General features: G+C 36.9%; 1 protein-coding gene across 1 annotated transcript; it reads right to left on the reverse strand.

The window, feature by feature from the left end:
• Positions 1-2,897: 2,897 nt before the first annotated feature.
• LOC133310306 (ADP-ribosylation factor GTPase-activating protein AGD5-like) lies at positions 2,898-13,823 on the reverse strand. Its single transcript, XM_061511215.1, has 11 exons — positions 13,541-13,823; positions 12,461-12,519; positions 12,188-12,278; positions 11,388-11,442; positions 11,187-11,277; positions 10,831-11,056; positions 5,217-5,442; positions 4,906-5,084; positions 4,329-4,658; positions 4,174-4,232; positions 2,898-3,270 (listed from the first exon to the last, which is right to left on the reverse strand). The coding sequence occupies exons 1-11, from the start codon at positions 13,589-13,591 to the stop codon at positions 3,114-3,116; spliced, it is 1,524 nt and encodes a 507-aa protein (XP_061367199.1). The 5' UTR covers positions 13,592-13,823; the 3' UTR covers positions 2,898-3,113.
• Positions 13,824-14,759: the final 936 nt, after the last annotated feature.

The raw sequence follows: 14,759 nt of genomic DNA on the forward strand, positions 1-14,759 counted from the left end.
AGTCCCTTACAAAAATAAATTAGTCAGTTAGTCCTTAACAAATTCAAAGTGGACCCATTTAGTTGAAATCGTGGTCCATCACAAATTCAAAAAATGACCTATATTAGTCCCTCAAAAGGACTAAAATAGGTTCACCTTAAATTTGTTAAGAACTAACTGACTAATTTATTTTTGTAAGGGACTAAAGTGGGGACCGTATTTTTTGTTAGGGATCAAAAAGGGTATTTACTCAAAAATAAAGAGTGAAGTTGAAGCAAAAATATCATTATTCTAATTTTGTTACAATAAAAATAATAATAAACGAGAAATAATTTTGTTCCAGTAAAAATAGTAATAAACGAAGAATAATTACTATGCATCTAAATAGTAATTTTGTTATAGTAAAAATAGTAATTTTGTAATTACTATTTTTACTGCATAGTAATAATTTTGTTGCAGTAAAAATATGTTGATTAATATTTAGAGTTTCTTTTAAGGCTTTAATGTTTATGCAGTGAATGTAGATAAGTTATTATCTATATATACTCCCAAAACGACGTCGTTTTGGTTGAAAGATTAACAAATTATAATGAAAAATACTATTATTGTAACGCTCGACCCACAGACTAACACGAGACTTTTCAGTGTGCTTTTTCTTCACTCGCACACTTCCTGGGAAAACTTCCCAGGAGGTCACCCATCCCAGAATTGCTCCAAGTCAAGCACGTTTAAATATGAAGTTCCTCTGTTCCGGGCTACCGAAAAGTAGATGCATCTTGTTAGCATAGGTAGTACCAATTAATTTTTATAAGCTATCCCAAACTGTGCAGTCTTATACCTACACAGCCTTTGGAATCCCTCTCTTTCGGGTGTCGATTCGATTCATTCATGCATGTAACCCCTCGCTGGAAGCCTGTCAGGAGCCGCTCCTTGTCCGTGCCTCTTTGCACCGGCGATCACTCCCCGCCCTCGTCAGCGCTCGGGATGTTACATGCCCACCAGCTTCCGTCAGGTTCGTCCTCGAACCACACAGTACTGGATGAGAGGCCCTGCTCTGATACCACTTGTAACGCCCGACCGCTTCAAAAATCAATGACTATCCCCACATACTAACACGAGACTTTTCAGTGTGCTTTTTCCTCACTCGCACACTTCCTGGAAAACTTCTCAGGTCACCTATCCCAGAATTGCTCCAAGTCAAGCACGCTTAACTATGAAGTTCTTCTGTTCCGGGCTACCGAAAAATAGATGCATCTTGTTAGCATAAGTAGTACCAATTAATTTTTATAAGTTATCCCAAACTGTGCAGTCTTATACCTACACAGCCTTTGGAATCCCTCTCTTTCGGGTGTCGATTCGATTCATTCATGCATGTAACCCCTCGCTGGAAGCCTGTCAGGAGCCGCTCCTTGTCCGTGCCTCTTTGCACCGGCGATCACTCCCCGCCCTCGTCAGCGCTCGGGATGTTACAATTATAACTTCAAAATAACTTATAATTATAAAAATACTATGATTTCTGCTCCAAAACGACGTCATTTTAGGCTCAATGTAGATTTATCTACATTGACGACAGAAAATACGAACCCTTCTTTTAAATTAATGAATTAGTGAATTGTTGTTATAATTTTTAAAATTAATTCTTTTTTTATCCTAACGTAGGCATGTGTGATTAATAATATATAGAAATTTTACATTATATTTAGGGGTTAATGAGTAGTGTTTAGTATTTTAATGAATGAAAGGGGAACAAGGAATAAGTGAAAGGCCAAGAGTATGCCACTTGGCACCCCCCCTATTAGTTCCCCAAAGAGGGTTGCGACACTCACCTAAAGAAAAGAGAAAAAAAACTTGAGTTCTGTGGGGAAAGGAGTGCAGAACTCAAACCCATTAGCCCCCCCAACCCCCCCCCCCCCCCCCCCCCGCGCGCGAAACTTGAAGACCCCAAACGGTAATATATCCCATCGAGATACCAAATATCCCAATGAGATACCAAATTAGTACATTTAAAGGTCAAGAACCCCTATCTTGTAAAAAAGCCCTTCTATTTGTATCACCATTAAAGCCAACATTTTTAAAGACAATTAAGTCATTTTGGCCACCCTTTTATTATAGAGAAAAGTGTTTATCCTTTAAAATGACACAACTTATGTCATTTCACTCTCATAAAGAAATGAGACCCACACCTTTATTTTTTTGTCAACTCTCTCTCCCCCATAATCTATCTCTTTCTCTCATTGAAAATGACACAAGTTTTTTTTTTCTTTTGGTAAATGAAAATGACACAATTTTACATCCTTTAAAATGACACACATTTTTCCCTTTATTATATGAGAGAAGTTATATTCACAATTTCTTTTAACTTACAATCTCTTACAATCAAATCTTTATCACTTATTTTCACCAATAAAACAGTTATAATTTATTAGAAATTAATAATTAATTAATAAATATAACCTAATAAAATATAGGGAAATAATACTCTCATGCTACATGAGAGTAAATCATTTTCCTACACAAATTCGTTTTCCGTGTCAATTAATTTTTCTTTTCTTTTTAAATATAAAATATGGGACCCACATTTAACTTCTCTCTATTTTTTTTTCTCTCCTACAATCCTACAACATAAGAAAACTTAAACCCTAAAATATAATCATTAGATTAGTAAAAATCAACAATTAAGATTTAATTATGAAAAATTATAAGCGAAAAGGAGTTGTAAATATAACTCGGTTATTATATATTTAAATAACACTTTAAATAATTATTATATATTTAAATAACACTTTAAATAATTATTAGACAACATTATCATTTGAATACTATAAAATAAAAAAATTACCAAAGTAAATTTTGAACATATTTGTTTAATGCAGTGAAAGACCAACTACCTGTAATATAGAAGAAGAAAAAAAGGAATAAATAATATCACTAAATTTTATTGTGAATACACCTATCGATGATACAAATGAAGCAATCACCAACAAGGAGGAAAAAACTGAACTAGCTCAGTAGCTTTAGAAATGGATTACAACCCAAGGACAGGTAAGGGGAAAGAAAAAAAGAAAGTGTACTTTACTGTAATTTGAACTAATCTCCTGTGATATATGACACAGCCGGGAATAAGCAAAGGCCAATCAGTGTTTCGCAAACATTCCTTGGGTTAAAGAGGAAAAGTCATATTCCTTCTCCGTCTGTGAAGTGGTTGATGATACCGGAGCTGCTGCCTCAGCTTTACTCACTCCCGTTGTCATCATACCATTTACTGGAGCAACTTGCCCCATAGTATAGAAGCTGCAACAAATGGTAACCTTGTTAACTATAAAAAATAAGGATAAATAAAGAAGAAATCAACAGATATATATATATATATATACCTTTGATATCAGTGTCAAACTTTTTAGTTTGACACCAGATCCTAATTGTTGATTTCCGCCAATCAACGGTTATAATTTATTGTATCAAACTTATTAATTAATTACTAATTCGCAATAAATTATAACTGTTGATTGGCGGAAATCAACGGTTAGGATTTGGTGTCAAACTAAAAAGTTTGACGTCGGTGTCAAAGGATCCTATATATATATATATATATTTGGGATGAAACACGTCATTATATAGAACTATAGATCATGTACAAACAATGTGCAATATAGATAGATGACTATAAGATGTTTAGTTTTGTAGATTAATGCCCTATATGTATCATAATCTTAAGCAAACGATGCTATATCTTCCCAACCAATAATACTGGTAAATTTGTAAGAAATGTTTGAAACAAAAGACTGTCTCAATGGCATGCTTTCAGGATGAGATGATTCGCACTCAAATTTAAGTAGCATAAGGGATGGGACAGCAAAACCAGCAGTTGATTAATATGAAAATTATTCCAACGCTAATGACACTAGTCCTCAACCATGAAAGGAAAATTTTTCAGAAGAGGATCATCTTTTGAAATCCATAATGGAAAAAGAACCCCCTTAAATAGCCTTTTAGCACAGCATTCCACACGTAGCTCATTAATTTTGGTTTGTGGAACCATGGCTCCTTCTGATTGGCAGTTTGGACCAATATCGATCTAAGATTATTCAGAATTCTATGCAGCCAGATCAGGTCACATTCAAGCCAATCCCTATTACATATCCAAACTGAAATTAAATAGGCTTAAGTACACAAAGTCAGAAATTAGGGGTGTACCTAGATGGTGGATACTGAACCGAGCTCCCTGCTGGATGCGCTGCAGTCATGTTCATCGTCTAACCCAGAAGCCAGAAGGAAGAAGAGAAATAAATTGCTGTTTAGATACGAACAAATCATTAAACTATTAACTTAATGCTTACATGAATTATTACCTGAATAAGTTTCTGCAACTCTCCCTGACCACCCATGGGCATTACTCCAGGAATTGGGTAGCCAGAAGCTGGCCAACTTTGGACAGGCATATTGGACCCAGGTTGTTGTAAGCTAGCAGGATACTTGGAATCCCCAGCAGCAGATTTAGCTGCAGCAGCCATCAGAAGGGACTGTTGCTGTGCTAGCATGGCCAGCTGCGGGTGTACACTAGCAGGATACTTGGAATCCCCACCAGCAGACTTGGCTGCAGCAGCCATTAGAAGAGACTGTTGCTGTGCCAGCATGGCCAGCTGCTGTTGATGCATAGAAAATGGAGACACCATATCGGTCTGCAGGTATCGAATTTACTGGGTCAGGTAAAATCTTGTTGACATACCAAAATAACAACCCATCTGAGGATAGAGATCAACTAAATTCACTTGGTGTAGTTTCTTGGATAATAACTCATACATAGGGAAAAAAAGCAATGCTCAAATAACAACACACAATATATATACATATATATAAGACCAAGCATATCAAGTCAAAGAAGGAACTCACAGTCTTAAACCAACCTGTTGAAGCATTGACACATACCTTCTCAAAGAGGCTCATGATATCATTTTTTACATCTTTTTGTGGTTTTTCTGGAGCTAAGCTTGGGGTCGCTGAAGGTGAATCTTTAAACAGATCCTCAATTCCAGATGTGGACTGGGGTGTACTCTCAACTGCTTTCATGGCATCAGTCTTTTCGGCTGTTGATGCCTCTGCAGCAGCTGAAACAATTATAGCAAAAAATTATAACATAAGTCAAACACAACACAATGAAAGAAGCTTCTTCAATTCTTCAAAAACAATGTCTGGAAAAGCTTTCTTTTGTGCTTCCATGTTATATTTATAAAACATACACTGAAAGCCTGCCCAGTTATTATCATCAGTAGTAGCACCAGCTTCCCCTGAGCCCGTTTCACTTGGACCATCCATGGACAACATGTCAAAAAGGTCTGTAGCAAAGTCAACTTTTGGAGGGGAATTTTCAGCTGTACCAGTAGTCTGCTTTGAAGTTCCAGCTTGAGGGTGTGGTTCCACAGGTTCCACTTTCTCAATATGCTTAGGTTTTGTCACAGGAGTTACCTGTTCAGGAATTGATTATATAGTCTTACATCTAGTAGTACAAATCATGATACTTTCAACTTTACAGATCAAGGGAAAAAAATTATTTAAACGCAATAAAAAAAGAACAAGAGCTGGAGGATAATCTATGTTAATTGCTTGGAGTGTCATAATTTATCTATATAAAAAATGTCAAAATTAATATTTCTCTCACCGATAATATTTTCGTAACACCCACCACTATCATTACGTACCTCAAACATAAAATTTCCCTAGAAGGAATCTGCATATTAGTTTTATTATTTCACGACTTGGACTGTGTTCTGAAAATGGATAGACTTATCTTTTCAGATCAGGGATAGGATGCACTCGAGGAAAGAATTACAGTTCGTTGATTTTCCTTGAAAATAATAGAGTTCATAGATATTAACACATCTAGAGGTGAGTGGCATTTCAGGCATATATGAGACAACAATACAAGTAACACACATCACAACATTACGGCTGTGTTTCAACATGTCACAAAGCTACTCTCTACTCACACCATATTGTTCCCCTTTTTTGATATAAAAACTATTCTTGTTTCTTGTTTTACTTTGCAATTATTATCTTGGGCCACACCTGCACACTTGAAAACTTAGTTATCATCAAAGAAAGTGCACAGGATCCTTAACTTCCAATTTTGGCAATTAAGCCCCATCAATTTTAAAAAAGCCACAAGAGATGCTTTTATTCATTATTTTCATGATCATCACTGTGGTATTTCCTAACCACCAATCCTAAGGTTGTTCTTTTGGTACAGGCTTAAATATCCAATACGAGGCATTCAGGATGCATACACAGTAACACTTGAATACAAAATAATATGTTGTATATTGATCTGTGTCAGAGAGTTACAATATATAGAGACCCTAATGGGCTTAAGTGAAAGGCCCAAACCTAATCCTAATACAGTCAGAATATTTACGGATAAGACGGAATCCAATCATATCTAATCAAATCTAATCATATCATATCTAATATTCTAACACTCCCCCTCAAGCTGGTGCGTATATATTATGAGCACCAAGCTTGTTACAAATGTATTCAACCCGAGGACCTCTAAGAGCTTTAGTGAAAACATCCGCTAGTTGATCAGAGGAGTTGACGAAAGCAGTCTTGATTTCTCCTGACTGAATCTTTTCTCGAATGAAGTGACAATCAATCTCTATATGTTTGGTCCTCTCATGAAAGACAGGATTAGAGGATATATATAGCGCAGCTTGATTATCACAGATGAGTGTCATGGGTTGTTTCTGTTCACAAAGATGAAGCTCCTGAATCAACTGCTTTAACCAGACTAACTCACAGGTAGCATTTGACATTGCACGATACTCAGCTTCTGCACTAGATCGAGCAACAACAGGTTATTTCTTGCTCTTCCACGAAATTAAGTTTCCTCCAAAGAAGACACAATAGCCAGAAGTAGAGCGCCTGTCCGAGGGTGATCCTGCCCAATCAGCATCTGAATAACCACAAATTTCTATATTTCCCTGATCTGAATACAACAAACCTTTTCCTGGTGCTCCTTTGATGTATCGGAGGATCCTCACAGCAGCATCCCAATGTGAATCACAAGGGGAATCAAGAAACTGACTAGCCGTACTAACAGCGAAAGAAATATCTGGCCTAGTCACAGTAAGATAGTTGAGCTTCCCAATTAGCCTCCGATAACGTCCAGGAACAGATAACGGCTCCCCCTGTCCGGGCAATAACTTGACATTAGGATCCATAGGTGTATCAACTGGTTTACTCCCCAACATACCAGTTTCTTCTAGGATATCCAAGGCATGTTTCCTTTGACAGATAGAAATGCCCTGTCTGGATTGCGCCACCTCAATTCCCAAGAAGTAACGCAGCTTCCCAAGGTCCTTTGTTTGAAATGTACTAAACAAATGCTGTTTTAACTGACGAATTCCGTCTTGATCACTTCCGGTGAGAATGATGTCGTCAACATAGACTAACAAATAGATACACTTATCAGGAGATGTAATCCTATAAAACACAGAATGGTCAACTTTACTGCGGATTAAGCCAAACGCCTGAACAGCAGAACTGAAGCGACTGAACCATGCTCGAGGAGACTCCTTGAGACCATATAAGGATTTCCGAAGACGACACACCTTTCCAGACTCCCCCTGAGCAACAAAAGTGGTTGCTCCATGTAAACTTCTTCTTGTAAATCACCATGAAGAAAGGCATTTTTGATGTCAAGTTGAAGGAGTGGCCAGTGACGAACAGCAGCAAGGGCAAGAAAGAGGCAGACTGACGCCATCTTAGCGACCGGAGAAAATGTATCGCTATAATCAAGGCCAAAGATTTGAGTAAAACCCTTGGCAACTAAACGTGCCTTGAGACGATCAATATGGCCATCAGGTCCAACTTTCACAGTAAAAACCCAGCGACAACCAACTATAGACTTCTCTGGAGGAGCAGAAACAAGGTCCCAAGTGCCATTGGAATGAAGTGCAATCATCTCATCAAGCATTGCTTGGCGCCACCCTGGATGGGAAAGTGCTTCACCTGTGGTCTTAGGAATAGAAATAGAAGAAAGACTAGAAACAAAGGTGAAATGAGGTGAAGAAAGACGGTCATAACTCAAAAAGGTATAAAGAGGATAAGGGTTACGAGTAGTACGTGTACCTTTTCTTTGAGCAATGGGAAGAGTCTCTGATGAAGGATCCGGAGGGGAAGAAGCAACAGCAGTGGGCGATGAGTCAGCAAGAGTCGAGTCGACAGGAGGCACAGTTGTGCGACGCTGATAGGTGAGAAGTGGACGGTCCTCACGTATAGAAGCAATAGGTTGCTCATCTGGAATAGAAGCACCTGCAGCTGGCAAAGACAAGTCAAGAAAAGGGACAGGAAGTACATGATCAACCTGTGACATCTGAGATGGGATAGAATTAAAGGGTTGTTGATCAAGAAAAGTGACATCAGCGGAAACTAAGTAACGCTTAAGGTCGGGAGAATAACAACGATAACCCTTTTGAAGACGAGAATAACCAAGAAAGATACACTGAAAGGCTTTGGATGTTAACTTATCCTTACAAAGAGTGAGATCATGAACAAAACAAGTACAACCAAAGACATGTGGAGTTAGAGGATAAAGACGAACATCTGGAAGCAATAGATTATGAGGAATGTCATTGTGGAGCACAGATGAAGGCATGCGATTGATGAGAAAACAAGAGATGAGTACAGCATCTGCCCAGAAGTGAAGGGGAACCTGGATATGAATAAGAAGGGTACGGGCAGTTTCAATAAGATGTCTGTTTTTACGTTCAGGCACCCCATTTTGTTGTGGAGTGTGAGGACAAGTAGTTTGATGTAAAGTACCTTGTGTGGCCAAGAAATTAGAAAAATCAATAGAAACATATTCCTTAGCATTATCACTACGTAGAATACGAATAGAAACACCAAATTGAGTATGGATCTCAGTAGAAAACTTTTTATAAATGGAAAATAACTCGGAACGATTTTTCATTAAATAGGTCCAAGTGCAACGGGAGAAATCATCAATAAAGGTAACGAAATACCGAAAACCTAAGACAGACAAGGTACGACTTGGACCCCAGATATCTGAATGAACAAGAGAGAAAGGGGCATCAGCTCGTTTATTGACTCGACTGGCAAAAGAGGAGCGTGTATGCTTCCTTTGTTGACATGACACACAATCTAAAGACTGAAGACCGGACAAAAGAGGAACCATTTTCTGCAACTTTGAAAGACTTGGATGACCAAGGCGACTGTGGATAAGTTGTGGAGATTCTGTGAGAGAGCATGCTACTGAAGGACGAGGCACATCCAGATAATAAAGCCCCCGTGACTCACGACCCACTCCAATCATTTTCCCCGTACCCGGATCCTACACAGAAACAGAATGGTTAGAGAAAGTAATGGTGCAAGTGAGGGAGTGGATCAACTTACTAATAGAAATTAAGTTATAAGGGATGCCAGGAATGTAATAGACAGATGTCAGGGCCAAGGTAGAGGTCGGACGAGCTTGTCCAATCCCACGAACTAGGGCTTTGGTTCCATCCGCAAGGGTAAAAGACAGTAAATGATCAGAATAAGTAAGAGATGTATAGAGTTCCTTATTACCACAGAGATGATCGGTAGCACCGGAGTCAAATATCCAAGTGCCAAGTGATGTAGAATGAGAAACACAAGCAACGGGATTACCAGTATAAGGCTGAGACTGAGGAGAAGCCTTCCTGAGAGGGGTTTGGAGTGCAGCATAGTCCAAACCTGAACCAAATGATGCATTGTCTGACTGAGCTATATTTGCAACAATAGAAGGAGAGTTAACCTCCGAGAGATCAAGAGATGCTGCTGCCATTTAAAAATAAAATATAAAAGCCGTAAACGATATCCAATCAAGAAGAACCACGCGTCTAAGGTCAGACCCACAGAGAAACAATCACAGATCCAGAAAGGGGAGGAGAAGGCGAGCTTCTCTGTCCAAGACCGGCAGGAAAAAGCCGCTGGAATAGTGCTCACGCGCCGGCAGAAGGTGGCGCGTGAAGCCCACGCGCAGAGTAGACAGGTGGCGCGTGACGGCGCGTGGAAGATGCGTTGTTGACCGGACCACCACAGACCTGGTCGCCGGGAAGAGAGGGTCCTGATCGCGTGAAGTTTGGTCGGAAAAGTGGCCGGAAAAAGTCTCCGGTTGCCTGAACAGTGATTCTGACGGCGGGCGGTGGTTCCGGTGGCCGTCGGAGGTGCTGACGCGTTTGGAAAAATCACTCAGAGGCTGTTTACAGCCCTAGAAGGCTTGCCGGAAGGACGCACGGCAAGAAAGAGGACTCCTAAGCAGTGGGCTTAGGTTTTAAAGCAAAAAACAAGGTTTCTAAGCGGAAGCGAGGGTTCCCAGAACAAAAGAGCTCTGGTACCAACTTGAATACAAAATAATATGTTGTATATTGATCTGTGTCAGAGAGTTACAATATATAGAGACCCTAATGGGCTTAAGTGAAAGGCCCAAACCTAATCCTAATACAGTCAGAATATTTACGGATAAGACGGAATCCAATCATATCTAATCATATCTAATCATATCATATCTAATATTCTAACAGTAACTATTAAAGCATTTTTCTTAAAAATAAGAGGGAGGATGCCTAATTTAAGGTTGAGAGTATTATTTGTTATCGCTTCAAAGTTGATGGAAGGACTCTGCATTTTCTCTTCTTGTATTACTTTTATTGATAAAAAATACTAGTAACTCATGAATCATGGCACTGATTGCAGAACAATGGACCTTTATGACTACAAAACCACTATAATTCAACACATAAATAGGAAAAATAACAAGAGAGAGAGAGAAGTTCACATATAAAACAATTACATTAAGAACAAAGAAGATTATACCAGCTCAGGTCCTTTGGGAGGAGCAGGAACACTAATTCTTGTAGCAGGAATTACATTTGATGGTTGGCTTTTCTTCCTTTCCTCAAAAGTATTCTCAGACGCTACTGCATAGGCATGCCCACCTCTTTCCACAGGCCTTTGCCAATGTGAAGGAGTTATCTCTTCTCGCAGACTAGAAGGTGATTTGGGTTTCCCGTCCCTTGCAACCCATCTCTTTTCTTCATACCTTTAAATATATGCAAAGATTGAAAGTAAAGAATTATTTTCACGAGGTGCACATAATAAGAAACATACACTTCAAACTGTACAAAGATAAAAAAAATAGTCTGGTTCAAGGTGTTTAACAACAGCCATACTTTGCACGAATGAAATTTTCAATTCCAACTCTATCATAATTTGGGGGTAGTTCTGCCTCCCAGTAACTATTTGCTTTCTCGTTTCCCATCGCTATATAGGACCAAAAAAGAAATTCAAATATAATGAGCAGACTATATAACTATTGCTAACTAACAAAACTCAAAATAACAACTAAGTCATGACCATTCAGATCCACTTACATTGAATGAAAGCAACCTGCTCCGGGAGCCAGGTGTCCAAAGTTGCAGAGCGAACCTGCAGAAAAGCTATTAAGCAAGCATATAATAAAAAATAAAAATAAAATTGTACTAGCAAGGTTTAAATTTAGAATCAGCCTTTAGTTAATATAAATATTTACGGACTAGAATGTAAATATCTAATAGGTAGAACTTAGTAGTTATGTTTCAGTTATTACTAAATGAAATTGAGTCAGTATTAATATTGATAATAGATTGAAAATGAAAAAAAGTCATATTGAAATATTGTGTGAACCAAATAGGTTATCAGCCTAACACTCTTTAGAGCCTGAGTAAAATAATAATAACAATCTAACCATGTATTGACAAACAAATGCCCTACAGCAATGCTACTTTCTGATAACAACAACAATCAAGATGCAAGTTACCAGCTAAAAAGGAATATATACTTTCATTATTGTTACTCATTAAGAAACCTTTAGTTAGTATTTAGCTAGCAAGCGTGTGAAATGAGAATAAAAAATAATATAGTCCCCCAAAACAATCATATAGTTAAGACTATGAAATTAATTATTTAAAATACAATTGGTGCAACATATGCATAGCACAGAGTCCACAGACAAGATACTCAATGTAATTGAATTCAAAATGATTCTATTTCCATATGTGTCGACCTGAATACACAATTTCCCCTCATACATTTTTTTCTGATAGATCAAACTAAGACCTTTATAAGCATCAGCATTACAAGAGAAACCCACAGACCTCAATCATTTCTACCATACCAAGGAACATAACATTACCTTTGATATATGTACCCCTAGACTTCGATGTATTCCTGAACACTGCATGCATATAAAGATGCCGAGATTGACACTAGCCCATCTTGGGCCTCTGCAAATCAAATTTTCATAAAAAATTGTGAACAAACAATTAAGAAAAAAAAAAATCCTGAAAATGCTTTATACAAAGACAATTCAATTTCCATGGAACGAATAGTATCTTTTCCTTGGTTTCCTACTGATATAAGAATGTGTGATAGGGATTGAAACATTTAGATCCAGCCAGATACATACTTAGCTTTGCAGTCAGCACATTCCCTATTCTCCGGTAATTTAAGAAGTCCTTCCAGTATCTGCATATTTAATTTAAAGTAAATAAAGAAAATATTTAATCAAAAGAGCAAACGTAAAGGAAAAAAAAGAAGAAGAAAAATTAAGTGTAGCAAGATTCAAATGCAACCGTTCAATAAAGGAAACAATCCAAATTATAGTTCATATGTTGTAAAAATAAAGGATATAAACCCTCATGACTGGAAAATTTCCAATAGATGAAAATTGATCGAGATTTCAATGAAGAATAAACCAACTATCTAAACTTATAACATTTGAGTTTCGAATGAAGTTAGGGCCTTTTGCAGCTCAAAATATAAATAAAATTAATAAACAACTTTTTTTTCAAATCAAATAAGATCCGCACAAAGTCTTTTCCTTATGACCGAAACCCGTTTCATGTATTAAATCATCCTCAAAACGAGAAATTAACAAATACAGAAATAACAGGAAGTACGAAGGAAAACAAATAAAGTGAGAGACAATTAAAGGAAAAACTATGTTTGAACGTTTCTCCAGATTAACACAAAGATTTTGAGTAATCCCAAGTTCCCAACTAACAATGCTTCCAATGGCTCCATAGTATTTCATTGAGCAAGCAAATGACCTCAAAACACCTCCAAAAAGAAGAAAAAGAAAATTAAATAGTAATTACAATAACCTTTGATTAATTTAATCCCCAAAATAATTAAACATATAAAATCAATCAGTAAACGAATAACGTAACAAGCAGATCAATTTCTCAGAAAACCATTACCACCAACCAACGACACATTTTTTTCATCGAATTTAACAAAAGAATTATTTAACAGCTATTTATGACATAAGGAATCACAAAAAGTCGCAACTTCGAACTTCGGTTTCTCGAATTATCGAATCCAATCCGATAATTCAAGATTATTGATCCGAGGTGATTTGTGAATTCAGGAATGGCACATTAACATATTATTATTGACATTGAAATAAAATTCAAAAAAAAAAAATAGAAGAAAGAAATAAAGAAATGAAATGAAAATAAAAGGAAAACCTAAGAGGAAGAGGAACCTTTTTGTGCTTGGCGTTGAGCTCCTTAGAAACGTTGGCCTTCTCGTTCATGGTGAATGAATGTGACGAACAAATAACTTGAAAACGAATCGAGAAGCGAGAGAGAGGAAGATGAAGAAGATCGAAGGTCAAATTGGTCTTTTAACGCGCTTTCTCTCTCCTCTCTCTCTCTCTAGGTTGCGATCTGTTATAGAAAGAATGCGACCAAAACACGAAGAAGGAGAAGAAGAAGAGAAATCGCAATGGATGCGCCCTTTCTTGACTTTAATTATCTGTGTTTTCCCTATATTTTCTCGCTTTTTTGTTTTTGGGACTTGCGCCTGTTTTGCCCTTTTTTTAAAAAACAAAATTAGGAATTTTTTATACGAAAGAGTTATAGACTTATAGTTACGGCCATTTTAATCTTATTATAAACGAAGAAGTGTGTATTATTTTAAGGAATATAAAGTTGTGTTATTTTAAGAGAGAGAAAGAGAGAGTTGACAAAAAAAAAAATTAAGGTGTGGGTCTCATCTCTTTGTGAGAGTGAAAGGATATAAGTTGTGTCATTTAAAAGATAAATATTTTTCTCTATTATCAATTGGTTATTATCGGATCAATTTAAAATTATGACAATTATATTTTTTTTAATTATTAAATTTAAATTGATCTAACAATAACTATTTAGGTAGTAAAAGTGATAAGTCTAAACTCAATATTATTAAAACTAGCCTAGTCATTGACCGGATCGAGATACGGGATAAAGAGAGGTTGATCCGTATCATCTTGACTTGGTTCTAAATATTTTAATATAAAAATAATAAATTACACATTATTCTCTAATAAAAGATCAAACAAATATATAATGCTTGTAGTACATAACTTATATAAGTCAATAAATAACAGACTACTCCAATATGTTAATTATAAAAATTTTGAATTTTTTTTTAAATAAATCGGACTGAGTCACCGGTTAACTTACTGAGTCATCGATTTTCACTAAAACTGACTGGGTCGCACCGGGTTCAATGCATTAGCGATCCGCTGCTTCACCCAGATCTATTATATGACCGATTCACTGATTTCAAATCGACCTAGCTGGGCCAGGTTTATTAACAACGCCTGAAACAGTGATAAGTATGACACATCTTTTGATTTTTTTTAACAAAAGACTCTGTCTTAGTTTAGTTAAAATAATTAAATCAATTAAAAATTATTTACAATATATTTAAATTTTAGG

The sequence above is a fragment of the Gastrolobium bilobum genome, unplaced genomic scaffold, assembly GCF_033153095.1.
Source record: "Gastrolobium bilobum isolate Gb01-03AN ecotype WA unplaced genomic scaffold, APGP_CSIRO_Gbil_v1 utg1505, whole genome shotgun sequence".
Taxonomy (NCBI): Eukaryota; Viridiplantae; Streptophyta; class Magnoliopsida; order Fabales; family Fabaceae; genus Gastrolobium; species Gastrolobium bilobum.

What these genes read in the sequence shown, in the direction of transcription:
- LOC133310306 (XM_061511215.1), bottom strand. Translation starts at nt 13,591, where the DNA reads ATGAACGAGAAGGCCAACGTTTCTAAGGAGCTCAACGCCAAGCACAAA. An exon ending in GAAAATTTCATTCGTGCAAA is followed by an intron (nt 11,057 to 11,186) that starts GTATGGCTGTTG and finishes ATATATTTAAAG; the next exon opens with GTATGAAGAAAAGAGATGGG. An exon ending in CTCCCAAAGGACCTGAGCTG is followed by an intron (nt 5,443 to 10,830) that starts GTATAATCTTCT and finishes ATTCCTGAACAG; the next exon opens with GTAACTCCTGTGACAAAACC.